At 35.6% G+C, this 27656-nt stretch overlaps 1 protein-coding gene across 42 annotated transcripts in view; it reads left to right on the top strand.

Annotated features, from left to right (window-relative positions):
• PTPRD (protein tyrosine phosphatase receptor type D) overlaps window positions 1–27656 on the top strand; it is a 2082753-nt gene that overhangs the window by 1927836 nt on the left and 127261 nt on the right. For 19 of the 42 annotated variants that reach the window (XM_076008696.1, XM_076008695.1, XM_020289156.2 and 16 more), the window contains 5 exons: window positions 361–461; window positions 1286–1545; window positions 13327–13417; window positions 18748–18957; window positions 23716–23876. In XM_076008696.1, coding sequence (XP_075864811.1) covers window positions 361–461; window positions 1286–1545; window positions 13327–13417; window positions 18748–18957; window positions 23716–23876 — 823 coding nt within the window. The remainder of the gene's footprint in view (window positions 1–360; window positions 462–1285; window positions 1546–13326; window positions 13418–18747; window positions 18958–23715; window positions 23877–27656) is intronic. The other 23 variants (XM_076008706.1, XM_076008701.1, XM_020289165.2 and 20 more) reach the window with 3 other exon arrangements.

The raw sequence follows: 27656 nt of genomic DNA, 5'->3' as shown, positions 1-27656 counted from the left end.
AACTGATCGGCCCATTCATATTAATATGTTCAGCAAAAACAAAAAGGTAAAGTATGTAAAACTTAATACATCTCGGATGCCTTAGATTTCAGTTATAGAATGTCAAGCAAGTCTGGCTGACAGCACTCCAATGTCCTCAGGTAAGGAAAACACAATATAGTTGGCTGAACTGGAGAGAAAAGAGAGATCTTTATGAGAATGGGGTATTAAAATGAATGTTCTAAACAGGTAGGCAATCATCCTTCTCTCTCTCTGATCGAAGAAGACAGCATCTAAGCATAAGCTCTGTGGTCCATGGTGAAAAAGGACAGGTCGTAAGTTTTTAGGAATAGTTTAAATACACTGTTTTTCCTTTTCCAGCAGTGTTTGCAAAAAATTTTCATGTCAAAGCAGTAATGAAGACTTCAGTGTTGCTGTCTTGGGAGATTCCAGAGAATTATAATTCTGCCATGCCTTTCAAAGTAAGTTGTTTTCTAATTTGTAAGAAATCACAGGTAAAAGTGGAGGGGACAGTTTATCTGGGTAAGTCATTTTCAAAGCGCACAGAACACTTTGATTCAGCCACAAGTACTTGCTGTTCTTATTTGTGACTTTCACGTAGGAGACTGAGTTGCTTTGGCAGCCTGACCTTTCTACTCTAAAGAGGGACAGGAGCTCAGACCGAGGGCTGGCATTGGTTATAGGTTACCTACTCTTTTGAACTTGAACTTTTTACATCAAAGCTAGTGCTTTTGTTTTTTTTGCCAGAGAGTGAAATTTACATGGTTTCTACCTATTTATGATGCAATATCTTGGGAGTTTTTGAATTTCATTGGTCTGAATTCTTGGCACATTTTAAACTCTGGCTTGCCATTGTGACATATTGAGAGATGTTAGCAAGAAGAACAAGTTTATGAAATAAGGATTAAAGAAACATTTTTTAAAGTGAAGATGTATCTAGGAACAGGAATTGAAACATTTAGAGAAAAGGTGATATGGATAATACATTGAAAACCTAGAGCATCTCTGTATATTTATTAAAATCTAATACAGCTAATAGGAGAAATATTTAGAAGTTACTGTATGTATCTTTGCTGTATACTTTGATAGACTTAGAAGCATTATATCATTACATAGTAAGAACCGACAGGAAAATTCTAGAATTATGAATGCTTATTAGCTTAGAAATTGCCCCAAATTAGAATTGACCTAATACACATTTTTCATAAGCAAGTGCATATTGGTTTAGAGAATATATTTTGCTTCTCTGATAACAAAAATTCTTTGATTGGTTGTATCTCTTTAGATTCTTTATGATGATGGGAAAATGGTGGAAGAAGTGGATGGACGAGCCACACAGAAGTTAATTGTCAACCTGAAGCCTGAGAAGTCCTATTCTTTCGTGCTGACAAATCGTGGCAACAGTGCTGGTGGGCTTCAGCACAGGGTAACGGCAAAGACTGCGCCAGATGTACTACGTACCAAGCCTGCCTTCATTGGGAAGACCAACTTGGATGGCATGATTACTGTGCAACTGCCCGAAGTACCTGCAAATGAGAATATAAAGTAAGTTGACTGAAGGGTTAGGGTTGAAAGAAAGAACTGCATGTGGTTCTTTGCAGATGTAACAAGAAAGTTACATCTCAGTATTACAATGGTTCTAGAACGATATATGGCTCATTGTAGAGTGAAAGGTTCTTCTGCATACACTCCCAGTTTTGCTATCCAAGTTTTGTTGCAATGTGCTGTGGTATTATTCTGACACGTATTCTCATTAATTTAGCATTGAGTTTTTTGTGTGTTTTGGGAGCAGTGTTACTTAGAGGAGATAGACAAATAGAGCATGATCCTTTACTATACAGCCGTTTTTGTCATAGTGTATGGAGTAAGGTGAATAGTTGACTGACTCTAATATTTGGCAAAACACTGTTCTAATTGTGAGGAAGTCTTATAAAGTGCTATAAGGTTGAAAAACTTTGGGAAATAAGATTTAAAAAAGATATATGACCCCGATGTTCTATGTGTACTGAGAAGTAGGAAAAGTTTTATAAGTTAAAATTCAAAATGGCATCGAAAAAACATAAGCATTAGAAAATACAAGTTTTTCGTTTTGTATGGAGTGCAGTGTAGAGGCTAATGGGTCTAAGATGGAAAATTAAATCCAGTTAATTAAGTAGTTTTTTCCAAACACATTATAGCTAGCTTGTTGCATAGTCAATAGAAAGAAAAAGTATATTGACCTGAGTGTATGAACTACAAGTACTGGGGTATACCCCTGGGAATAAAAAATGATGTAGTTCTTGTCTTCAAAGAGTGCTTACCATAGAGTGGGTGATATGGAGAAATAGATGCATTAAATGTTAATGATAGAGTTATACATTATCTTAAGAGTAGCTAATGCAGAATGGAAGTCTCTGAACTTAATCTTGAAGGACAAATACAAGTCCTACAAAAAATAAGAAAGAGATGATATGTGAAGGGACCAGTGTATACGAAGGCCTGTTAGTAAAGTCAGCGAGGGGTGCCATAAGGCTGGAGCCCAGAGTGTCAGGACAGGAGTGATGGTGGAAGGAAGAGGGCAGCATTTGAGAGCCAAGGCATGCTCAGAACTTGGTCTGTATCTTGTAGATGGTGGACATCCTTTAAATGTCTTATCCAAGAGATTAGCATGATACCATTTCTATAACATCAAGGTCTCATATTTTTCCATTTTAAGAAATATTTTTTGAATATCTAAATATTTATTGGGTAAATAGGTATTGTGCTACCTATTTGGGATAAGACTAGACCCTTTCTCATTTCCTCTGTGCTACACCTTCAGGTTTAGATGAAATTTGCTATGTAAAATTTGAAGGTCAAGAAGAGAGACATTTATATATAGTTCATGCACTGTTTGAATGTTGGAGGGATTGGAGCAGCATAGAGATAGTGGTAAGGAAAATCTTTGGGAAGTCATCACATAGTCGACACTAGGCAAATAGCAGTATTCTAAAGGAAGATGATGATGGTGGTGGTGGAAATAAGATGCAGAGACAGACATGAGAATACACCAAAGCATAGCAGTAGTGTGGCAGGAAGGGGCAGATGCTTTAATGACAAGGTCCAAGCAGAGAAAAATGCCATTGATGGCTCTGAGGTCTGAACTTGGATGACAGTGAATGATGCTGCTATTCATGCTGCCAGATAACAAATCCAGAGGAAGTGAGCGAGTTTAATTTTGTGTGTATTTATATGAAGTATTAGTGAAATATCCAGTTAGAAGAAACCTGGGCTTAGAGAAGTCACTAGGATTATAAAAATATAAATTTGCGAGTCATTAAGAATACCAATGGTTTTATGGAAGGAAGAATCACTCAATGAGGTGAAAATATGAAGCAAAAGACTAAAATTAATGTCTCAGGTAGCAGGAAGAAAAGAGCCAGTAGGGGACAGAGAAAATAACTTGTTAGAAAGTTAAGGGGAGAATGGAGCCAGCACAGCGTGGCAAAGGGCTTTTCTAGAAGGAAAAAAAAAATTCATAAAGCACAATCAAAATTTTCTGAAGCTTTAGAAAACTTAAAGAAAATCAGATATTAAGAATTAAAATCATGAACAGGAAAATTTAAAATAGTGTGGTTTGTGAAATTTAGGAATATGTAGTAAGTTTGGACACTTTAGACTCAGCCAAAAACTATCCTTCCTGAGAAAATTTTCAATTGTTATTTATTTGATAAAATAATTGGTGAATTTCAACCAGGTGACAGAATTTCCAAACAATAATTCACTGAGAAATAAGATCTCCAGTTTTGTCCACTCTTCTTTTTCTATCATTTAGAAAACTAAAAATGAGAATAGAGTGTAAGTATAATTTTTATCCCCCCAAATTTAAAATGATGTTGAGATTATATTTATCCACTGATTTTTTTATTAATTAAGCAATTTTTATTGTTATTAGCAGATATTTATGTATTTTTCCGAATCACTTTATTGAAATATGATTTATATCTGAAATGCTGTATAAATTTAATATATACAACTTGATTAGTTTGGGGATAAGCATTTAGCTGTGTAACCATCAAGGCCGTAGATATAGCAGTCATTTCTTTTCATTTTATTTTTTAAGGCTAGTCAAGTGAAGCAGTGGGAGTGGAGAAGAAACAAAGAAATCTGTAACTGGTTGTGATAAATGAGTTGTAAATTGGACCAGCCCATATTAGTTATTTCTCAGTCACCGGCCATAGTGAAATAGTGCCAAGCAATATTTCAGAGATTCAGTGGAGATAATGTGGTCTTTCTCGTTGTTCTCATACAACATAGTTAATTTGGGAATTTGGGCAAGTGAAGAGTCAGCTGAAGCAGAGTCCTATGATAGAGAAGATTAGGTAGATAAGGGGAGCTATAGTCAGGGGCCCTAACTCCAGTGTAGTAGATCAGGGTAGGGGTCCTGGAGAAAGTGACAACAATTCTGTGAGGCTTTAGGAGTGATAAGAAGTTAGGTGGGCCATGGGAGTGGGAGAGGAGAGACAAGTGTTCATGCAGAGGATACAGTGTATGTGATGGTGCAGAGGCTAGAGAAAGACTAGCACTTGTTATTTATCCACATCCTACCTGTCTATTAGGGCTTTTGAGCTAGCATCCAACAAATTAATCTATACATACTATTTTGCCTGTGCCATGGCTGGGAATAGAAAGAAGATGGAGAAAATAGGTAATATGAATATAGTAGGAGAAAACTGATAATGTGACTATAAAGGGGTGAGTACTGCCAGGTACTATGAAAACATGAATATCAAGTTTTAGCACAACTTAGCTGTCAGGGGAAGGCTTCTGAAGGAGCTATATCTAACCTGACTCTTACAGGATGAAAAAGATTTAAGAAAGGTGCATAAGTTGTGAATGATGAAAGCACAGGGAAAATATAAGGACTATAAATTCATTCCATTAAAAAATATGCATGTCTTTTCAGGAAAAGAGCAGTTGAAAGAAGAAAATTGTATAGTATATTTTATAGCATTTACTATTAATTTAGTTTTCAAGACTTTCCTTTATTTACCTAAAAAATGACCTTTAGAGGCTACTTACCGAATTGCCTTAGTAAAATGTGTTAGGCATTATGGGGAAGTGACATTTTTAGTCATTGATGATGAACTTCAGTTTCATTTTTCAATTTCTGAATGAGTTGAGAATATTGCAGAATGCATGTTGTCTTTTAGGGTTTTTCCTTAGCTTGTTTAGTCTTTCTCTTTGTTTTGTTTATGTACTTCCTCCTCCTATTTGAAATGGGAGTCAGGGAAAAGGGATAAAGCTTTGGTACAAAGAGACGAGACCATTGTAAAGCAGAAAAAGAAAGCAAAGTATTATGGACAAATTTTGTTTTCTAGAAATTAATTAAGATTCTTAGAAATATATTCTAGCCACTCTGGGAATACAAAGGAGGGAAAAACTAAACTAGGAAAGTACTTGAGTGGGAAAAGTATAAGAGCCATAGAAAATGAAACACAAACCTGTTAATTGATAAATCTTAGACAATTTATATTTACTGGGAATCTTAAAGAGATGATAGTATAAGGTTACCCTTGCTGTTTTCTAGGTTGGTTCATGTGGCCTGGTCAGGGATTAGCTTAAGCAACTTGCCATGCTGTGCCATTTGCAATAGTTGACAAGTTTAGAAATTAGAAAAGATTGTATATAATAGCTTTTTGTTCAGTATTCTATGGGAAAAATAAGAGGAAGAAATAGAACTCATTTCAGAACTTTGGCCAAGTTGCTTTTATTTAGGTGAAAACTATCTACAAAAATGTTTCCAAGCAAAATGCAGTTTGATTGAAGCCTTTTTCCTTGACCCACAGAACCCATACTTTCCTCACTTGTGGCCATGTTAATTGCGAGGTCTTGATCCCTGCTCCCCAACTCTTCACCACCTAAAAACAAAACTCTTTATCAATTTAATGAAGACACAGCGTCTTACTTTCAAATTCTTTCCCAACTGGTTTTTAAATTTTTTCTGTGGCAAAGCAGGGGAGCTCCCCCAGGGAAAGGCTGAATTTCTCCTGAAGCAGCCTTAAGGATTCTGCATTCTGGTACTAGCAATTCTGTGGTGTTTAAACTTGCTATTTAAATAGATTTGGGGAGCAGAATGCCAACCAGAAAATCTAACAATGCTACTGTTCTTCAGAAGCAAGTTGTGATGTGAGAGGGACCTTCTGTGACTTAAAATTCTGCAGAGCAGAATTTTACTCTGGGTGTTTAAAAATATATATATACCATGCAGATTGTACTAAGAGAAAAAGCTACCAGAAGGTAGTCAGTGTAAATCAATCTCTAGCAACCCTTTTGTGTTTATAAAAAATGGAAATGAAGAATAAGAGTATTTTATGAAATTGTAACTTTCTTGGTCTACTAATTTGGCTTTCAGGTTCTCTACTTTTTCTTCTTTTGAAAAAGATGATTTTTGTGGAAGCATAGCTTACAATGTTGCTTCATACAATTTGTGTACTACCATTAGCAGTTTAATGAGGGATCATTCATCAATTGAAACAGTAAAAACTTAAATTTGTATAGTGCTTTATAATTGACTGAAAGTATTGGAAAGCTTTATTTAAGCCTCACAATAACCCTTTAAGGTAGGTATTCTTCTTTCAGTTTCCATGTGAATAAAGTGAAGTCATGGGATTCTAAGTGCCCTGGCCAAGATCATGCAGTTGAGACTGGTAATAGTTACCATCAACAGAAGGCTTCCTAGATGCTGTTCAGATGGCATCACACACTCTAACTGATGTCATCCTCACAAGAAGGCGCTTCCCATTTTGCAGCTGAGGAACTTAAGAGGTAGACTAACTTGCCCTGGCACACAATATCAGAACCAGAGAGGGAGGATGTGAATCCAGGTAATCTGTCTGGCTGCAGAGCCCATGTTCTGAACCACAAACCTGCCTCTATGATCATAGATTTGTTGATCAAACCAGAACGTGTTTTTCCTGGGAAAATTGCTAAGAACTCCCTAAGAAAAGGCATAAACAGGACTGCCCCTTACAAACCTTAGAACCAAGAGTGACCAGGCCCATATGCTTGGGCATAGATCATGGAAACGTATGTAAAGCCTCAAGAAGCAATAAAGTTAATAGGTTGCCATGAGGCTTATACAAGCAATGACATTCATCTTTAAACCCCGGGAAAGATTTTTCACCTCCCAGTTAAATAACACGTTTGAGAATGCTAATACAGACTGCTAATACAAAAAGCCTGAATGAATTTGAAGAGGGACTGCCACAAAGACCAGAGCTTGCCCCTTGATAATAATATAGTAAATGAAATTAGTAAAACTTTACTTAATATAATTAAAATTCTGAAGGTTAGATTTAACTTATCTAATTAAATCTAATATACTGGGAAAACACAGCTTACTTTATAAGTAGTCAAGGGCTTTCCAGATATATTGATTCTGAAGTTATTTATTTTTCTATTAGTTTAATAGTTAAGAGTCTATGCTGAAAGATGTTTTGAGTCTAAACTCTAGGCTTGACGGAGACAGGCAAAGGAGAATGTTGAGTTTAATTTTATTCATATAGAAAGCTAGCTCCAAAAGCAATTTACCTTTTTTGGTTTTTTTTTCATTTCAAGCAAGTTCTTTCACTTCATATGTTTTGGTTGATATGAATTTGTAGGGTACACATTCACTCCCCCTATCTGAATCATCTTATCTTTCTTTATGCCCCATGCAATTAGTACAAAGGTCACCATTAGGCCAGTAAAGAAAAGAACTTCTACAATAAGGAGTTATATTTTCTATGAACTATATTTGGGCATGTCATTGCTGGTTTAGAGAAAGGAGGAAAAGTGTGATAAAATTGAGAGTTGGAAATTCTGATGGAGGAGAAGGACCCCCAGATACTTTTGACTACCTGAGTTAGGGGAGACATAGGTTTCTGAGAGCCACCTACCACACCCACTTCTACTTTTCAGTGAAAAAATAACTCAGTGATAAAATGACAAAGTTAAGGAAATTGGTGGAAATTATATACACAACTGCTTTATTAATATTTTTCTAAATATATAAATACATCTTGTACAGTATAAGAAAATTATATACTAAAACGATCCATTGGGACCATATAATAGGGGTAATTGATTTAATCAGAGAAATCAGGAAGGTTTCAGGAATCATTATTAATAAATAATAAGGAAATAGACAGTTGAAGAAAGAGAGTGGTTAACTTGGTTGGAGTGACAGAAGGTTCTAGGCAAGTGTACCACAATGGTCACAGGGCTGATCATGGGAATGGACCATCGTAAATTCAAGATATTGAAAGCCTATAGCTCAGAGGACATGGAGAGATGGAGTCAGGCAAGAGCCTGCCAGGCCTTAGAATATCGTTTGATCTTATTTTAAAAGAAATGAGAATCCACTGAAATCTTTTAAAACGTGGAAATGGCACAAGTCAATTGTGTATTGTGGATTGAGAATTCCAGAGACTGGACTAGAAGGGGCTGAAGTAAATGGAGAGAGAGAAAGAAGAGTAAGATAGGCATCTGGTTATGAGACAATGGAATGAGACCAGAGGGGTGGCAGTAGAGATAGGAGTGAATGCTGGAAATAACAGAGTTTATAGGTTACATGACTTGGCACTAGATTAGATATGAGGGAGGGAGAGAGTAATAGCAGATTGTCAGTGATAGCATCTAGGTGTCTGACATGTGCACTGAAATAGACTGCCATGCAATATTGGAGGAGGATTTATTTTAAACGGTATATTATCTGTTTTGTGTTAAAAAACAGGAAGTTTGAGAGACTTTTGTGACATAGAAATGGAGACACAGTTGAAGTAGGATAAACTTGTGGAATTCAGAGGAGCATTCTTGACTGAAGATATGAATCTGTAAATCATTTGGGTATAGCTAAGAACTGATGCCTGGGCTGGAATGAGATCTCCTAGAATGAAAATAGGGTGCGAACAGAAGTTCTTGTGCAGAGCCTTGAGGAACTTCACCATGATAGCTGGGTTAGGAGAGAATAAATTCTGCTAAGGAAGTAATGTCAGTGTGGTAAGAGATACAAGTGTGGTAAGCGACACAAGTAGAAATAACAGGAGGGTTACAGCCTAGAGAAAGGGCTGAGAATGCTTCATGGAGGATCTTATCAACATGTTAAAATTCTGCCAAGAGATCAAGAAAGAAAGAAGAGGATCAAAAGCTCTTCTTTTGATGCGACACTGTGGAGTCACTGAATATTCTGGCGGTGGCAGTGAGGTGGATGAGGAGGCAGGAGATATAGCATGGTGAGCAGGGCGGTGAGTGGAAGGGGAGAACAGCAGGAACACCCAGCTCTTTGTAGGAATTTGGCAGTAAGGGGTAGGAGAGAGGGAGAGAGGTGACTGGGGTGGGAAATGGTTTGTTTTATTTCTTAAATGGCAAATAGTTATTGCGTGGTTGAAAGCTAATGGATAAGCTCCAGTAGGGAGAGAGAGGCCGAGACATACTAGAGAAAAGGCATATGGTGTATAGTAAACTCCCGAAGAAAGTGAGAGGATGAGAAATAATTCAAGAAATAGTTATTTGTGTTAAGAAGTAGGGCCAGTCTTTCCACTATACCCAAAAAAAAAGTTTATGGTTTGTTTACAGATATACATAGGCATGTACTTTGGTAGACAGATGATTCCCAGACAGGGAATTCTGGTCTGAATGTTTACATTTTCTCTGTATGTAAGAGGTAAGACTATCTTCTGGTGGGGAGGTATGGATGTCCAAGGTTTCCAGGCTAGAGGCAAAAAATTGAAAAAATTATTGTGGATAATGGAAAGATGAGGCAATGGGGTAACCAGATAGTGGTAAGATTGCCAGGCAATGTGGAATCCTAATTGGGTTTGCTGTTTCTGAATTTATGGCATTATTCTGCCCTGTACTTTGTTTCTCAGGCTGTATTCAGCTCTGTGGGTTCGGGCACAGAGAACAGCAAGCATAGATTTCAGGCAAGGTAGAATGGAGGAGCTGGGCTTTGGAAAGGCAGAGTTGAAGGATCTGAGAGCCTTGGATGGTATACGGGCCAGCCCTGTGAAGGTGGCCACCAGCCAGGCTGAGGGCAGAGTTTGGGAAGAAAGGAAGCCCATCAACCCTGCAGAAGAATCTTCTATGAGAAAGGAGATGCGGGGGAGGTGGTAGATAACAAAAATCAGCTAGAGAAGAGCATAAGATAGCTGGATTGCATGAAATTCAAAAAAAGGAGGGGTGTGTTTCATTGTTAGCAAGAGGGTGGGGGGAAAATGCATACAGGAAGCCAGGAAAATGCCTAAACCCTGACTCTGAGGTTCATAGGCAGGGGAGGAAGGAGGAATCAACAGACGCTCGAGAAGGCCACAAGGGAACAGTATCCTCAGAGAAGCCAGTTTGCAGGTAAGGCAGGCAAACCTGGATGCTCGCAAAGCTGTAGTTGCAGAGAACACAGTTGAAATGTGGGATTTGGACCTAGGCAAAGCTCCTGTAATATGGAGTTCCAAATTGCCACTGCCTCATTTCTTTCAATGTGTGAGAGCTGCTTTGAAGCAAGCCTCACTTTGACTGCCCTAGATGAATACTTTAGAGATCAGTGGAGAGAAAAGGTTATGGGTGTTTGGCCACACTGTTAATTAATTGCAGTGGGGGGAGGCTGTTCAATTCTTATCCCCACCACCAGTCATATGAACAGTGGAGGAATGCTGCAGAAGACAGAATGGATTCTTTTTTCATGTCCAAGAATGGCAAATCAAATATGAAGGCAGAAGAAAAATTAATAAAACTCATCAGCTTAACCTTGATTTACAAGATGCTGAAAGAGGACAAAGGCAGCTCTCTGATAATATTCAGTATCATTGCTATAGCATAGAGCTCTCCTGACTCTGTGCAGTTGGTAGTGAGAAGCAAGAAGTTCCTTGACAAGTGTGTTTATCAAGCACATCTGCAGTGTTATTTTGTACGCTCAGTTGCAGCCTCTGTCATTCTCTTCCATGCTCATTTAACATGATGGACTTGTTTGGCAAATCCTTCAGGTTGTGGGAGGACAGGAGGAGGAGGAAGCTTACTCTGGATCATAAAATAAAAGATATTGGTCTCTCTCTCACACACACACGCCGACTCTTCCCTCTCCCTCCTGGATCATCATGATTATTTGTAGTAAAGAAAATGAATGGCTAGGTGATGTGATCCTGCACATCTGTTGATTAGTTGCTCAGAGCACCATGGAAAAAGGATTGTGCTATGATTGTCTAGTTTGACTTGAATTCTCAATTAGGAAGAAAAAAAAAAACTTTGACAAGTTCTTAACCTGCATCTTACAGAATTCCATCGGGTCCTCCTGAATAAGAGTTCAGACGCATGTCTTCCTCCGCATGGTCAGGCCTTGGCCAACCGCAGCTGTCTTCTGTAGTGCTGCGTGCCACACACACTGTGATGAGCACTTCGGGTTCATTTATTTTTTTTCCTCCCCAAATACCAGCCTGATATTTTATACTCTCATATTTCAGAATATATAACTGAGATTCTGGAATGTAGAATGATCAGTCCAAGATCACACAGTGCATTGGTAGCAGAGCCCAAATTTGGATCAGGTGCCACTTTCTGTACCAGAACACTCTGGAGCAGCACGGTCCAACACATATAATGAAAGTGTCATGGGAAATTTTAAATTGTCTGGTAGCTACATTTAAAAAAATGGAAAGAAACAGGTGAAATTAATTTTAATAACTTAAATATTCTAGATCTATTTAACCCAATATGTCCGGAATATTATTTCAACATGCGATCACTATTTTAAAACTATTACTGAGATATTTTACATTCTCTTTTTGTATGTCATACAGAGTCTTTGAAGTTCAGTGTGTCTCTTACACTTACAGCACGTCTCAGTTCAGGCTAGCCACACCTCAAGTGCTCCGTGCCTCTAAGGGGCTGTTGGCTACTGTACTGGGCAGCTCAGCTCTAGACTATGTGGAAACGGAGCTCTTTATCACAGAGGAATTGCTGAGTTTATTACAGGTTTTGTTTTGAGATGAGTAGAAAGAGGCCTTCCTGTGCATGCTATTGGTCTCTGAGATATAACGTGGTAAAGGGTTAGTAGCATTCTTCCTCTCACCCGTTTGTCATGGCCGTGTGGTAGCCTTCTCTATTAAAAGTGTGTGGGTATGTTTGTGTGTGTGTCTGGGTACTCTCGAATGAGTGCTGTCACAATAAGTCTCCGAAAAATGTATGGAGTCCTTGCTCTATGATACATAGAATAAATGAAATAAAGAGACCATTGCCAAGGTTAAGATAAATGTAAGTTTTTGAGTCCTTTTGCTGTCTGTTTTAACTTGGGCAATTATTTAATCTCTCCAGATCTGTCTTTTTGTTTGTGATCTGTTTTTATAGTTTTGTAGCCTATACCTAGGCTGTCCTTAAAGGATTGCCATATAGCAGGACAAAACCAGGTTATGCATTTAATATAATACCTGAGAATTAGGAAGCCATTAATGTGTTTATGAAGTGATTATTATACAGTAAATTCAAAGTCCTTATATAGTTACTACCAAAGACTAGTATAAGCAGAGTCCCTAAACAGAAATACAAAAGCAGGCTATACACTATACTGAAGTTACAAAGCAACTTTACAAATAGCCCATATCTATTTTTGGACAGGTGCCTTTATACATTACTTAAATTTTGACCATTCTCAAATGGTTATGACTCAGTTACTTTTGTCTCTTCGTATAGATACCATTATGCTGAGACCTATTTTGAAGGTCTCTTAGGTAGTGATCTTCTCCAAATTTTTGCAGTACTTGAGTTTTTTAATTTGATGGGTAGAAAGAGAGGGAGTTTTTACGTCTTATTCTATGTAATTGTTGTGAGAGTCTATGTAATTTTTATACTTTTAACTTTTTATCCAAATAAAAAGTATTTTAGTTTTATGTAAACAACATAATAATAGGTATTTATGTGAGCTAAGAATAATTTTATAATATACGCCCCTTTTTAAAAAGTCCTCTTATAAATTAATGTCATAGAAAATATTCAGTTCAGCAGCTTGCGGTGGTAGATTTCAATATCCCAGCCTTGTATGTGTCCAGCACCAGGGCCGTAACGAACTATGCCTGCTCTGTTTATGATACCTAATAAAGAGCAGTCAACCATGGTGATATTACCATACAAGATCATTGAAGTCACACATAAATGTCTGCCCATGTTGTTTTTAAAATTGAACAAACAGGTGGTTATTTGTCATTGAGGTAAGAAATGGACAAGTCACTTCATATCCATAATTTGCCTTCATTCTTAGTCACTGGCCTGTGGAAGATTTAAAGGTACATCCACTTTCTTTCTCCTCGGAACTAACCTTATTTTTGTCTATTCATTTCTGTACAGAGGTTACTACATAATAATTGTGCCTTTGAAGAAATCTCGTGGGAAATTTATCAAGCCATGGGAGAGTCCAGATGAAATGGAATTAGATGAGGTAACTATGTCTTTGTTGGTTGTGTCTTTCTTTAGTTATTTAACCTATTAAATATCCTCCTTCTCCCTGTGGAGGCTTTTCAGCATCTAATCCAGGTGCTGGCTTCTTCACAGCTGGCTCTTTAGATGGTTCAGTGCTGTGTGCATGCTCACTTCCAGAGATCCCAACAATGATCCTTTTGCTTTAATTATAAAAGAACATTAAGCTGCAATAAAGCTTACAACCTGTCTGATCTTTGCTGGCCTTAATATTTTGCCCTTGCCCCTTGTAAAACATGATGCGGATGTGTGGAAGGTGGAGTGAATTGTCAGCAAAGACTTAACCACCATAGATATAAATTCCAAGGTCTGCTTCATTAGTGCAACAGTTGCTAAGGCTGTTGTTACAACACCACATTGCAATTTGCAGTAGAGTTCATTTGACCTACTATGCGGTCTCACCAGTTTCTCAAAGAATTCTGTTGATTAGCAAATGTTTGGCTTATTCCATAGTCTGTAGGTTTTCAGAATCAAAAGTGCATAGAACTACAGAGGAAAACAAAACAAATCAAAAAATTTTGAGCAAATCAAGAACTATAGATCAAAACCCAGCAAATACCAAATAGTATGATTTTAATTTTTAAAATTTTATAATATTAGGTGCATTTTAATTAATATTCTTTGTAAATAGAACTTTTTTTGAAAGTTAATACATAATATGAAGAATGAGACCTAATTATTACATGTTTCTATTTAGATAAGAAAACTATGATCCAGGAGTGTTAAACTAGATTCCCATAGGGCCAAAGCAAGATAATGGCTGTAATTCACATTTTAAAATACAGAAGAGACTTTGTTATTTTAACATTATGCTATTTTGAATCAGTTCATAAGACAAACAACCAGGCCCTCATTTGAAGAAATAGGAGATTTTAATTTATCAGGCTTATTTACAATGTAGACCACATCTCATATTACAACCTGTTATTTCTAGATATTTTCTCTACCTCAAATTAGTACGAATGAATCAATGAAAAGAATAACTTTCCTAACTGCACTACAGATAGGTGATATTTATTTCATATATATCTGCACAAAGGAGATATGCTCTGACCAAAATTATAAAAATAAAAAAAGGATGTTAGCTTACTTTGGCAGACATACGTCATCTCTAGAAGTGGGATTAAATTTTAGTTATTTTATTTATGTGAATTAAATTCGATCAAGTCCACAAGTGGAGATGAGTTCAAGGTTAGCTCTATGCTTTTGTGTCACTATTTAATGATGAGATGACCATTAGCCGGGTGTTTAATGAGACATCATTTCAATACTGCTGTCAAGTAATTTAGGTATATTATCAATTTAATTTTTTCTGTTGATAAAGGAACAAAATCATTATTCTGTGATAGTGGAGAAATAGTAATTCTTCATCTGAAGATGCAAAATGATCAGCTCATCTTTTGTAAGCATTTTGAAGGAAGGCATGATTTTACTTGCAACTGGCTACTCAGTTAATCCTGAGATATTCTTACTGTTTTAATCAGTCTCAGCTGAATTGCAGAATTGTCACCATCCCATTTTAGTTGGAATTGAATATAAAATGAATGAAAAGGCAACTTGTAGAATCTATGTATCATTCTACCTATTAAAAAAGTTTTCAAGGCATTGAGATCTAAGCCAACATGACATCAACTACTTTTAAATAATAAGCTTTCCTTAGAAGTAAAGCCATTCGATAATAATAGTAAGTGATTCTCTTTTACAGCCAGGTTTTAACCTCTAAATGCATAGCAACACTAATGGATTGAAGTATAGGGCTATATGACTTTGAACTTTCTTGCAATTAAATTCTATGGGTCTGTGCTGCTGATTCCCATAACAAAGGGTCATTTTAATCATCCAAGTTGTGGTGCATTAATCTGTATAATAGTTTGATAAAGAACATTTTATTAATTCAGAATTTTTGGGTCAGGATGGGCTGTTTCCCACTTTTCTTACTGATATAATTGAGACCACATTGTAGAATTAATGGTGGAAGAAATAAGATATGCATTGACTGGAAAATGAAAATTATTTCTGATAAAGAACTAAAGCCCTTGATATATCTTCTAGAATTACCTCCAATACGTCTTGTAACTATTGTGGAGGGGAACAAATGAAAGTAGGCTATGGCCTCACTTTGTGCTTACTCATCCAGTTTCTGATCCCTATAGACAGATTTTTTTCTACTATGGATAATAGAAGTATTGTAGTAATTTTATCTATAGCCTGGCACTGCCAGGTTTGACAAAGCAGTGTTCCTCTCTTAAATGTATTTAACCAAGTAATTTTTCAGAAAGGCCTATAATTCAAATTGTTGGAACCATGTCATTGAATAGAATGGTAGCCTAAGGGGATTTCCACATGTATGCCTCATATCTAGGCCCATAAAAAATTGAAAGAGGCTTTCTAAACAGAGTTACTCTCAAAATTATCTTCTGAGCTCATTTATCCTTTGTCTGGGGATGCTCTCCCCATGATAAATTCATAAACCAGAACTCCTGTTGTCAAGGTCAGACTGGGCAGAGCAGATATTAATAGTCAAAATGAATTTTGGGCAGAATGACTCCCAAAATGTTAGTTATATTTAATTCAGGGCAGGTCATGTAATATATCATAAGCTTTTCATTGCATGGTACTTCAAAGGCTTACCGTAAAATAATGTAGTCATTTGTGGTTATAACTTCAACATATTGGCTAACTTTGGTGTCATCTGAGCTCAGTAGAACCATTTAAAGCATAACACAGGAAGCACCTTACAGAGATTAGAACAATCTAAAGGGGCAGAGTGATGCTTCAGGTTTGACCCTAATGAATGACTGCATTGGATCTAAGGAGCCCCAAAAATCTCAAATATTTTTTTCTGAAGTACTTCCTCTAAGTCTTCTAAAGAAACCCTAGCAAAAGGTACTCCTTGGAATGACAGTGATATGGATGAATTTTGACTGTTGCATACACTTGAAATATGAATAAAATCAAGATGGGGTTTGATCAGTGAAGTAGAAGAGGGGGCACAGTCACATAAACAACTGATGGTAAAAGTTTTTGATTAACCAACCACAAAAAGCTGTTCACCTCATCTGAAGCGCATTTCTCCTTCTCAAATTAATAGGCAGCTATCTACTGCACATCAACAATAATGTGTGGAATAACTTTTCAAGTATAATATTGCTTTAATATCTGGTATCAGAATTATTTTTAAATTAGCATGTTAAAAAAATCCAGGAAAAGAAATAACACATTCATCTGTATTAATAACAGTGAATGCACAAATATTATGTCTAAACAGAGCCTGAGTAAAAGAATGTAGGTTATCAGAGCTTAAATATCATATTTATGTTTCTTTGATATTGAGCAATCATTAAGTAAAATATAGTTGAAAAACTCATACATGTAATTTCATTTTGTTATACTAATTGAGTCTGATAATACATTGTGACTTTCAGTTGTGCCTCAGTGTCCTCATTTATAAAATGGGGATAATATCAACCTATTTTACTGGGTTGTCATGAGGAGTAAATTAGCTAATACATGTTTAGGCCCTTAGAACAGCATCTGATACCTAGTAAGTGCTTAATAAATGGTAAGTATTATTGTTATTATCATTACCATCATCATTATTATAAGTAAACCTAAATTTGACAACAGGATTGAAGGAAAGTGCTAAGTTTCTGGCCTTGCTTTTTTACTGGCCATTTAGTACATAATTGATCAGTATACTTGAATTTATTATCAAATAGTCCAAATTTGCTCAACAAGTGATGCCCAGTCTACTGTGGTTTTCATAAAACAAGTTATATTTCATGTAATTGTAATTGCATCAATAAATTCAGATTTCAGAGAAAATTTTAGAACTTTACAAATTAAATATTGTTTAATAATAATATGGGTATAAATTATATAATTAAAAGACTATTTTTTACATTTTTAGGATATAATTTTGAACCAGCTGAGCACATTTATGACTCAGTGTAGAAGAGACCATAGTATACTATTAGATTCCTAACAGAAGGATTCAGTGTTTACCATTTATATAGTCTACAGCCATTATGATCACAGAAACCTGGCCTTGATTATGCTAAGGTCTCATTCTACTAAGTTGAGATCACTACTTTGGTTTTTACTATATCATTTCTATTTACAAAAATGAGGGTGGTAAATAGTTGTGCTACACTGTTTCCATAAGTATCTTAATTTGTTTATCAAGGTGAAGGTAGAGTTCATTTCATTCCCTTTTCAAGTTTGTCCTCAAATACGTAGTCTTTTCTACACTGATATTAAAACAAAATCAAAATTATTTCCAGCAAACTGTTAAAAAATTTCTACTTACATCAAAAGGTATCCCAGACAGATACTGACCTTTCCATATTGAACTCTGTGAAATACCAATATTTAGTGGGAGAAGACAAAGTTAACTTTGACATTATTTTGAAATCAGTGTTTATAATATGCCATTAATGTTATGTTCCCCTAATGAATCAATACAAAATAATGGATTATCCATAAATAAATTCTGCTGGGTTTTTTTTTTTTTTTGAAGTACACAAAGGATCTGTATGTACATATGAATGTTTGTTTTCCTTAGGGTAACATTAAAATTAATTTTGATCCACACTGCTTATATCATATGGCAAAATAGTTAAACTCCCCAGAGAGCTAGATTCTAAAAAAAGTTAGCCTCATGATAAAATGCAAAGAATTGAACCTCAGTTGGTTAACAAAGGAGCCAAGTCAAGCCATAAATCGTTAATTGAGTAACAATGTCTGTTTCATATACATAATTGAAAATTGTTTACTGGACTCTGCTTCTGCTGATTTGATGGAATTTGCATCATATGAATTATCTTATTACTAAAAACAAACTAAAATGGTACTAACCTCTCCTAAAATTTGGACATATTTAAAGATTTAGATGGCTTTGACTGAGGTTACTACTTATTTACTCTCCCGCAAGGCAAGGCTTTTATGAATCAAGCTGACTTTTTTTTTCCTTAGACAAGTTATGATGTACTATTGCCCTTTGAGAGGATTTCATTAGTGTAAGAAATGAAATGAGCTACCAGTAAAGGATCTAACCCCGTGTTTATAGCCTGGGCCTTACAATAGCAGTCCAATATCTTACCTTAACAGGAAGACAAATGTTTGGAAGATTGAGAGAACTGAGATTTAGTGATACTGACATGCTACATGAAATGTGGACAGATTGTATTCAGGTTGTTACTAGCTCTGAATGAATTTCTCTCATTAAACCACCCATAAGTTGGTTCATGGTGGTTTACAGTTCTTTTTCTGTTTCCTCCCCTTTTCCTCAAGCTGCTTAAAGAGATATCTAGGAAACGCAGAAGCATCCGTTATGGGAGAGAAGTTGAATTAAAGCCATATATTGCCGCTCACTTTGATGTCCTTCCCACTGAGTTCACCCTGGGAGATGACAAGCATTATGGTGGATTTACAAACAAGCAACTCCAAAGTGGTCAAGAATATGTCTTCTTTGTGTTAGCAGTAATGGAACATGCAGAATCTGTAAGTTAATTATGATGGCATCTGTTTCCTATGCTATGCTTCCACATTTTCACTGGAATAATATGGTTATTTGAGGATTTGTAGGTATATCCATCCTAATTATTTCTCATGAGCTGTTATTAACTTAAATGCAATAATAAGCTGCCTACTCTTTGAACATTGCTGAATATACTGCTTGAGATTGCATTACAAACAAGACCGTGTTTCTGATGACAGAGAATTTAGGTGGCCCTCTAGTTTATGAAGTGCCAGTTGATAGAACATGGTTCTTGAGACCTTTCAATGTAACACAAATAGCACGGCGTTAGAGCCATCACGGCTCACTATCTCCTTTCCTCATCCTTTTAACGTAACTGTTCTCAAAAAAAAAAAAATAAAAAGGTTGTCCTCTCTTGCCTAATACCTGATAGACATCAGCACACATCATTACAATGGAAACTAACAGGCTCAGTCATTCAACACAGCATATTTCCAGGTATTTGCAAATATTGAATTGGGGGAGTGGCGATTGTATTCATTCTCCTATGACTGCCGGTGAGATCACAGTACCTCTCTACAGACTCAAGGGGAAGGTCTGTCTAGGAAGAGGTATACACAGCAGCTTCTTTAATTATAGCATTTTACAAGTGACTTTATCAATGAAAAGCCAAAAAAGTTGGAAAATAATTCAATAAAAGGGAGAATTCCTAAGGTACTCTAAATAATGAGTCATCTTTTTCGTGTAATTCATCTTGCTCGTATGTCGTTTTATGCTTCAGTTGCTTTGAATGTTTAAAAAAAAGGGAGAGAAAGTGTAGATAGAAAGGGGATGTAGATTTTGAAGTGGCAGTTCATATTAACATTTAATGTACATATTCTAAATTGTATCTTTCTAATCGGGTCCTAAATCTGACAGGTGTGACAACTTGGTTGAGCCTCTTACTTCCCATATTTGAGAAGCCCACGGATTTATCAAAGGTTTCTCCACATCAGGGTTTAGCATGTACAGTGGGGCCTCTGTTCAAGGAACTGAAGGAATTCCCCCATGGAAAATCAAACACAAAGGCAGCCACTCTGCCTGGTTTACCTTTGTGCTCAGAATGTCATTTGAAAACAAAGTGATGGTCCTCCTGGAATTTTAATGTAGGGATATGCTTTCTCTTCCTAGTTGAAGGTTTTAAGGCAGAACATCAAGGGAAAGGAATGTTAGAAATTATCTTTTTCTTTTTTTTCAAAAAGTGACTTTTAGGTATTTGAGAGGAATTTTCTTTTAATAGCTCTAGGAGCGCTTCAAAGAGCACATTCAGAGCATTGAGGTAGATCAGAGAACCCAGCAAAGAGAAATCTCATCTGATCACACAGACTGATGGACCCACTTACACACCCTGGTTTCTAATGTCTCCCAAATGTTTCCACTAGTGTTTAAATGTAGTGCCATTGTTTAAGAGTCCGTCCCTTCCTTTAGTATATCATCTTGCTGTTTTCATTAAGAATTAAGATTTTTTTTCCCAAATATGTTATCTGAATGGTCCTTTTACTTTATCATCTTTCTGGACATTGCTTTCAAAGTGAGTAGCATTTCCTTTATGTTTCATGTATGTTTTCAGGCCAGTATGTACTTTACAGAAGACACTTTTATCCAGCTAGGATAGCTTTTGTAATGATGAAGTCCTTTTGTAAGCCTCTAATTTCTACAACTAATTGTTAATAAGATATGTAATCACTCCAAGAGTGAACTGGTAATTTGCAGAGAGAAAATACTACTTCCTCCATCCCAAAGACACAAGCTTTCCCCCAATCCATTGCCTCATATTAAGAATATGGAGATCCTGTGATAAGAAAAAAATAAAAGTATCAGAGAACTGGTTTAAAATGATCTAAAATTTAATCTCTTCTATTACTACCATACACTGAACAAATTCTAGCTTCTAGGAAGCTGGTATCATTTTGTGTTTTCATTTTCATGTCTGGGTTTCATGTCTGTTTCTTGATTTGGGTTGGAAATCTATGTGCTTTGGGAAAACCTTTCCTTAGATTTCCATCTTGATTCACCAAGATGATTATCTCAAATGCTCTTGGTAAAGAATTTTAAGTCAGAGAGTTTTGATTGTTTCTCTCTACCAAACAATTTGGGTATGACCTACAAAATGGAAGGGGAAAAATATAAACCAAAACAATCACATAAAGAATCATGTTTCTTAGATATATAGTCTCTTTGCCAAGTCCTTTGTGTCCATCCTTATACCATATATGTCCTTTCTTTTTCTTTTTTTTTTTTTTTTAAGATGCTTCTATGAAGGTTGGAAATATATACTGAATTTTAATCTTATTTTGATGCATTAGAAAATCTGAAAGTCTAGTCAGTCTCTTTCCTGGGCACAGTGAAGGTTGTGGGGAGTAAGAGTAGTCTATAAGCATTCAGAGGAACACATATTCTCCTGCTTGACTGCGGAGCTTGTTGTACTTAAATTTGGAAAATATGACCTGAACTAAGTTTTTAAACGATGCAAGTTAAAAAATTTAAATACATTTACTGATCATGAAAAATGTGTAGATAAACTCAGCCATTTGAAAAGATAAACATTTTATTTTATTCAGCAAAGATGTGCTAAGGACACACTGGGTGCCAAGTTCTGTTGCAGCTGCTTTAAGCATATCCACACAAATAGTATATAAATGCTTAATTTAGGAATTTATAGTTTCATTAAAGCAAATAAAGCACATACAGAAATATAAAACCAAAATAGAGTTTGGTGAGTGTCATTAAAAAGGAATAAAGGACTAAATAAAATTTTTGAATTTATTATTTGTAACTATATCTTTTTGAATGACTGATTACCACCAGTTAATAAGAGATGGCTTTAATGGAGGCAGTCTTAAAGTAGCAGCTTGGAGAGTTGTTTGATTTCAAAAATTAAATGTTGTAGAACTTGAAATGGAATTAAGAAGAAAGAATAGAGCATTTAGGGAGTAGTAGCAAGAAGTTCACTGTGATGAAATATGTTGTATATGGTAAGAAAGACAAAAGCAAAATTATGTATGCCCTTGAGAACCATGCAAAGATATCTAAGTTTTATTTGGGAATCACCAGAGAGCCTCTTGAAGGTTTTATAATTGCAGTTAAGGACAGTACCTTTAGCAGCAGTAGAGACTAGAGGAAGGAAGGAACTCTTGTTATAGTTAGGAGAGCATGAAGTAGGTCCTGAAGAAAAATGATATGTATGAGACTAGAAAGAGAGCAGATGGACCGGAGGGTGGTCAATCAGGTAAAATCCATGTTTCCATCCCATCCCTGTTTCCATAAGGTAAAGCCAGTATCCATTTGTAGATACTGAGAGGGTGAGAGAATTTTGGAAGCCAAGAGGAAAGAAAGGGGTATCTGGGAAGAAGTTAAATAATGTATGCAGTTCTTAATTTGTACATGCATGTAGGAATTTCTAGAAACAATTGGAAATTAAAATCTGGGACATAGTAGAGTTTCTGAGTTTAGAAATATTAATGAGGAAGTAATCTGCATAGAGACTAGTGGTTAAAGCTGGCAACAACCTCACCAGATAAGGCAGCAAAACAGAAGCTAATATAGAATAGTACTTGAGAATGCTGGTTCATAGGATGGAGTAGGAGACAATTAACTCAGCAGGGTGTGAGCAGTTGGAGAAATTAGGAAGGTCCAACTGAGTACAGAATTGGGAAAGCCAGAGAGAGAAGTTTTAAAGAAGGCTTGATCAATTGCAGCAAATCTGGAAAAGATGTCTGGAAAGGTAAGGAGTAAATAAAGACAATTAGATTTGGCAAATGAAAGAATAAGACTAATGATGGTTTAGATGTGAGAAGAGATGAGAAGTGAGTGGTAGAAGAAGCAGGGCAACCAGTGGGTGTGGATTGATCTCTGTTGGAGTTGGAAAGTACAAGAAAAAATAGGACTCTAAGAAGGAGGGAGAGTCAAGAGAATATTTTTCTAAGATAGCCTAAAATAGGGTAGAACAAAATAGGATATTACAGAAATAAAATTCATAGACATTTAGTCCATTCCTTCACTGTATTTTTGAAAAGTATATTAGTATCAATTATCTATTGGTATCAATCATACCACCCTTGATGAAGTAACTATAATAAAATTAAATAAGAATTGCTAAGTTCTTTTAAGTTTTAAGAATTCTATGGTTTAAAAGCTATACCATCAATCCTGTACATCTTGCATCTATAATTTAAACATTGGAATTCTCATTTGAAAGTATAGACTTTATGTGTCTACTGTTTGGCCTCTGTTTCCTAATATACAGTAGTATTAAGAACTACCAGTGTAATTTAACATTTAATTAAATGTTGACTTATTTTCCTTTATAAATATTTATTTTGGTCTCCTTAACTGGGTGATAATGCTTGAGGACTGGAACTCTGAATTTTTCTCTTGATTTTCATGTAGCACCTAACACACTGGTACAATGTAAATGCTGATTAAACATTTTGTCTGGTTAATTACTGGTACTTTTACTTCATGAGATCATTTTATATGCCATATTAGATCTCAGTGTAAAAGTATCTATGAATTAATTGATGCCATCAAAATGATTTCATTATAAAATATTTCACTTTATTAGGAAACATTTTATAAACCCTCTTTTATTTTTTCCCCTCCCTTTTCTACTTTGCTAATCTTGCTTCATACACTTATCTTCAAATCTATTTTATGTCTTGGTTTTTTGCCCCTTCTAATGGTAAAGATGTGCTCTAGAAAGCCAATATTTTATAACTAAAACAGACTCTGCTTTTCCTCAGAAGATGTATGCAACCAGCCCCTACTCTGACCCTGTTGTGTCAATGGATCTGGACCCACAGCCAATCACGGATGAGGAAGAAGGCTTGATCTGGGTCGTAGGTCCTGTCCTTGCAGTCGTCTTTATCATCTGCATCGTCATTGCTATTCTTCTTTATAAAAGGTAGGTTTGCCCAATATTTCTATTGCAATTTTGTGGGCTGCCTTAATTTTGAACACTTGATCGTTGTTCTACAGTCATTATATGGTTGATTTTAGTAGAAATACTGCAGTGCAGCCCTAATAATTGTTGGAAAAGTGTTTCCATTAGAGTTAGATCAAACTGTAAAGACTGCACTATTTAGAATCTTGTTCGGTGTGTGGTACAGACTTTTGTTGTCCAGCATGCATGTATCCTAGCCTCCATCTTCTGAGCTGCTTTATGAAGATGTGCACTTTCCATGACATTTGAGACATTAGTACATACATAAGAAAATATGTAAGTTTTCATTTGATTTTTCATGCAAGTTTTCATTTGATTGTTTTAGATGATAAATTGATTGATTTCAACATGTTTTTTGGAAACACCATAGCACATTTGTATACATTTTGTAAGTCTAATTTGCACAAGTGCAGAAATATTTCCCTGTAGCTATTTCTCAAAATTTAGCAGAAGCAGCTAAAAATTAATGATTAAAGAAGGAAAAAACAAAAAAGAGATGTGGAGAATGAGTTTTCTCCCACTTTTCTTCTAACCCTTATTCCACATCTTCACTAGTGAATTCTCCTAGATGCCCAGGAAGGGATGTGAAGGTACCATTTTCCTTTTTAGAGAAAAATAACTTCAGCCTTTATATTTCTAAGTATCAATCTGATGAGTGCCTTTGACTAAAATTAGGATGCAAATAACTCATATGTATTAGATATAAGCAAAACTTTCCCCCCTAGGTTGCTACCTAGTCAGATAGAGGACATTATTAGTTATTCCTCTAAGTCTTTTCTGACTTAAAAATAGAATTACAGTATCGTACATATATAAGATTATAAAAATTAACATATATAATACACTCCTAAACAGAATTACTAAATTAAAAATTATCTCTTTATATCAATTTTTATTTTTTTCCAATCCAAATTTCATTTTCATAAAACATTAATCTGTTCCTTTTTTATGGTGTGTCATGTTTTCAAATGCTACTATGAAGATGATTTCTTACCTCTACTAAGAGATAGCTTCTCTCTCCCTCTCTTTCTCTCTCCCTATAACCTTAGCTGTCAAAATCAAAAGAGAATGTCTTCATTTTGATTGTTTCTTACATGTTTAGTCTGATGATCTTACTTTCCTTAATTCATTTTTCTACCCATATAACTCCCTTTTGAGGGTTTATATTAATTATTTCTACCCATCATTCCTTGTTCTTCTCATGTTCCTGGAATAGCCTTCCCTGCCCCTCCGACCTCTTGATTAAAAACACTTCAAAACACTTCTCCTTTGAAAAACCTTCCATTAAAAGGCTCTATTTCATTTTATTCCAGCATGAAGAGAAGGTTGAGAAAATAAAGGACAAATGAAAGAAGTTCATAACCATAACCCATTAAATTGCCTCTCCAATTTTAGAGTTAGAAAGAATGAAAGAAATATCCATCATTATTTTTTTCCTGATCACTGCCATTATTCAATTACCCATGCCATAAAATAGCTGAAAAAGCAAGTAATTGAAGACCAAAATCTCCTCTAGTTCAAATCTGGCATTCCAACCCATATCTTATTAGTGTGTATCTTAAGGAACCCATCATGTCTTATTGGCTCTCTCTGTGTAAGGGGGAAGGGCAGGAAGCACAAGGTACCCAAGCCCTAGGATAATCATAGATCCTGTATCAGTCCAAGCTGGTGCTCTTGGCTGTTTGTGTGCTACACTTATTACCAGAAAAGAATGCAATAATACAGCAAATTGTTTTAATCATTTCCTGAGACATATTTATTCAAGTAGTCACATTCTACTGTGGGATTCAGATCAGAAAACAAGTGCTTGTTGACAAGTGCATTTCTAGACCATATCCCAAGATGTTTTGTGATTATTCGAAATAGACAAAAATACATGTCTTATTTTTTATGTTGTGTCTCATTTTGGATATACCTAGCTATCATTAAGTCATACCACATAATACAGATTTATATGGTATTTGTGAATCAGTTATATAAATGTGAAGAAATGGAATTATAGCTTGATAATTTTTTTAAAGATTTATAATTAAGTTTTCCTTTCTTCATCTGCATGTACTTGGGGAAAAAAAATCAGCTCAGTTATAATTTTTCCTAATCCTGCAAAAAGAGGCATCGTATTTAGAGGCTTTATGACTCTGTTAAAATAGAGTTGCATTTTAGTGTGTGCATATGCAAGCATCGTCTAATGCAATTGTTGGGAAATGCACACATCCTCGAATGCTAAGTATATTTAGCTAACCATCTGAAGGCCTATAAAGTGTTTCTGAAATAGAAATGCTTGCTTCAGCAGTAAAGAACATTCCTGACTTGAAATTCAAGTAGACCCAACAATGTCCTTCTTGATTATCATGAGGCCGTTCAAGAGAAAAATCTTCTGTACCCAATGAATAGTGTCTTTTATAGCTTGGATTCTGAACAAAGTTAATTATATAATAAATACTTAATTCCCTCTTTTTAGATGCCTTTCAGTTTATACACAGGTCATTGATAATGACTCAATTGAAAATGTCATTATTATTATTATTAAAATGTTTCAGTGCCTGTATGCAAATAATGCTTTGAGAAGGAAATGGGTATACAATATTGTTGACTCACATTGTCTTGATAATCCCTTTTGTCATATACACCTGCTTATAAAATGCATTACAAGTTGGTCTGTGACCATAGATAGTTTTAGCATATATTTTAACCAGCTGTCTGAGGAAACTTTGACACTTATTTCTATCATATTCTTAGGGAAATAGCACACTATTATCTGGCATTCTGTTCATTTGATTTTGTTTTTAATCTAGTAATTCACACCCCAATAATACATTGATAATTAGCAATAAACATTATCACTGAGGTTTTGTATGGGCCCTTCTGAACCACAACAAAATTAAAATATGTTTGGTAGGTCTTTAATGTTACAAATTTTCTTGTGCTGTGTTTTTTTGTTTTTTTGTTTTTCTTTTTTTTTTTCAATTTTGTACTCCATATGTGATAAGGGCCATGAATTAAAAATACAGATTACAGAGATTAGATGGTAGCAAGGTTTGCATAAACACTGGACTAGGAGTCAGGAAACTGGAGTTTGAGGCCCAGCTCTGTGACTAGCTGGGCCTAGATATCCCCATTCGTAAAGTCAGTGGATAGACTAGAAAATTAAACTTTTTAATAATAATGTTCTATAATCTGAGAACATTAAAAACCAGGTAGTAGAACTGGCACTGTACATCCATCTATGCCCACAAAAAGGAATCCGTAAAGCAATTGAATATTCTCAGATATTCTGTGTATGTATTATGTATGTAGAGCTTTTCAGACATTATTCTAGAACTGTTCAAGAATTATTTATATATTAATAGAAAACAAATATTTAAAAATGTTAACCCAACTCTATAGAAAAGCATTTAAAGATGGATGAGAAGTGTTTGTTATATACAATGAAAATAAGGCATGGACTCGGAGGTTGGAGAAGTCTAAGGCACACGTTAGGCAAAATTAACACCCTTGAATGGTGGTAGTCCAGCTTGAACACACACTGTGGAAAGAGTAAATAATTTCCTTCCTCATCCCAAGATGTTTATGTGCAGTGGCCACGAGGTAGATGTGACTGAAATATAGACTTTAGCTTTTCTAGCTTTTCCCAGCTCCAACATTGCCTCACATTGGTTCTCTGCAGGCTTTGCTGCTTTAGTCTTCCTTTTTTTTTTTTTTTTATCATCCCCCCATGTATTAATATTTCCAAGCTCTCGT

Source organism: Microcebus murinus, chromosome 12, assembly GCF_040939455.1.
Source record: "Microcebus murinus isolate Inina chromosome 12, M.murinus_Inina_mat1.0, whole genome shotgun sequence".
Lineage (NCBI taxonomy): Eukaryota > Metazoa > Chordata > Mammalia > Primates > Cheirogaleidae > Microcebus > Microcebus murinus.
The sequence above is the reverse complement of the archived record's forward strand: the minus strand, read 5'-3'. Positions and strand labels throughout refer to the sequence as shown.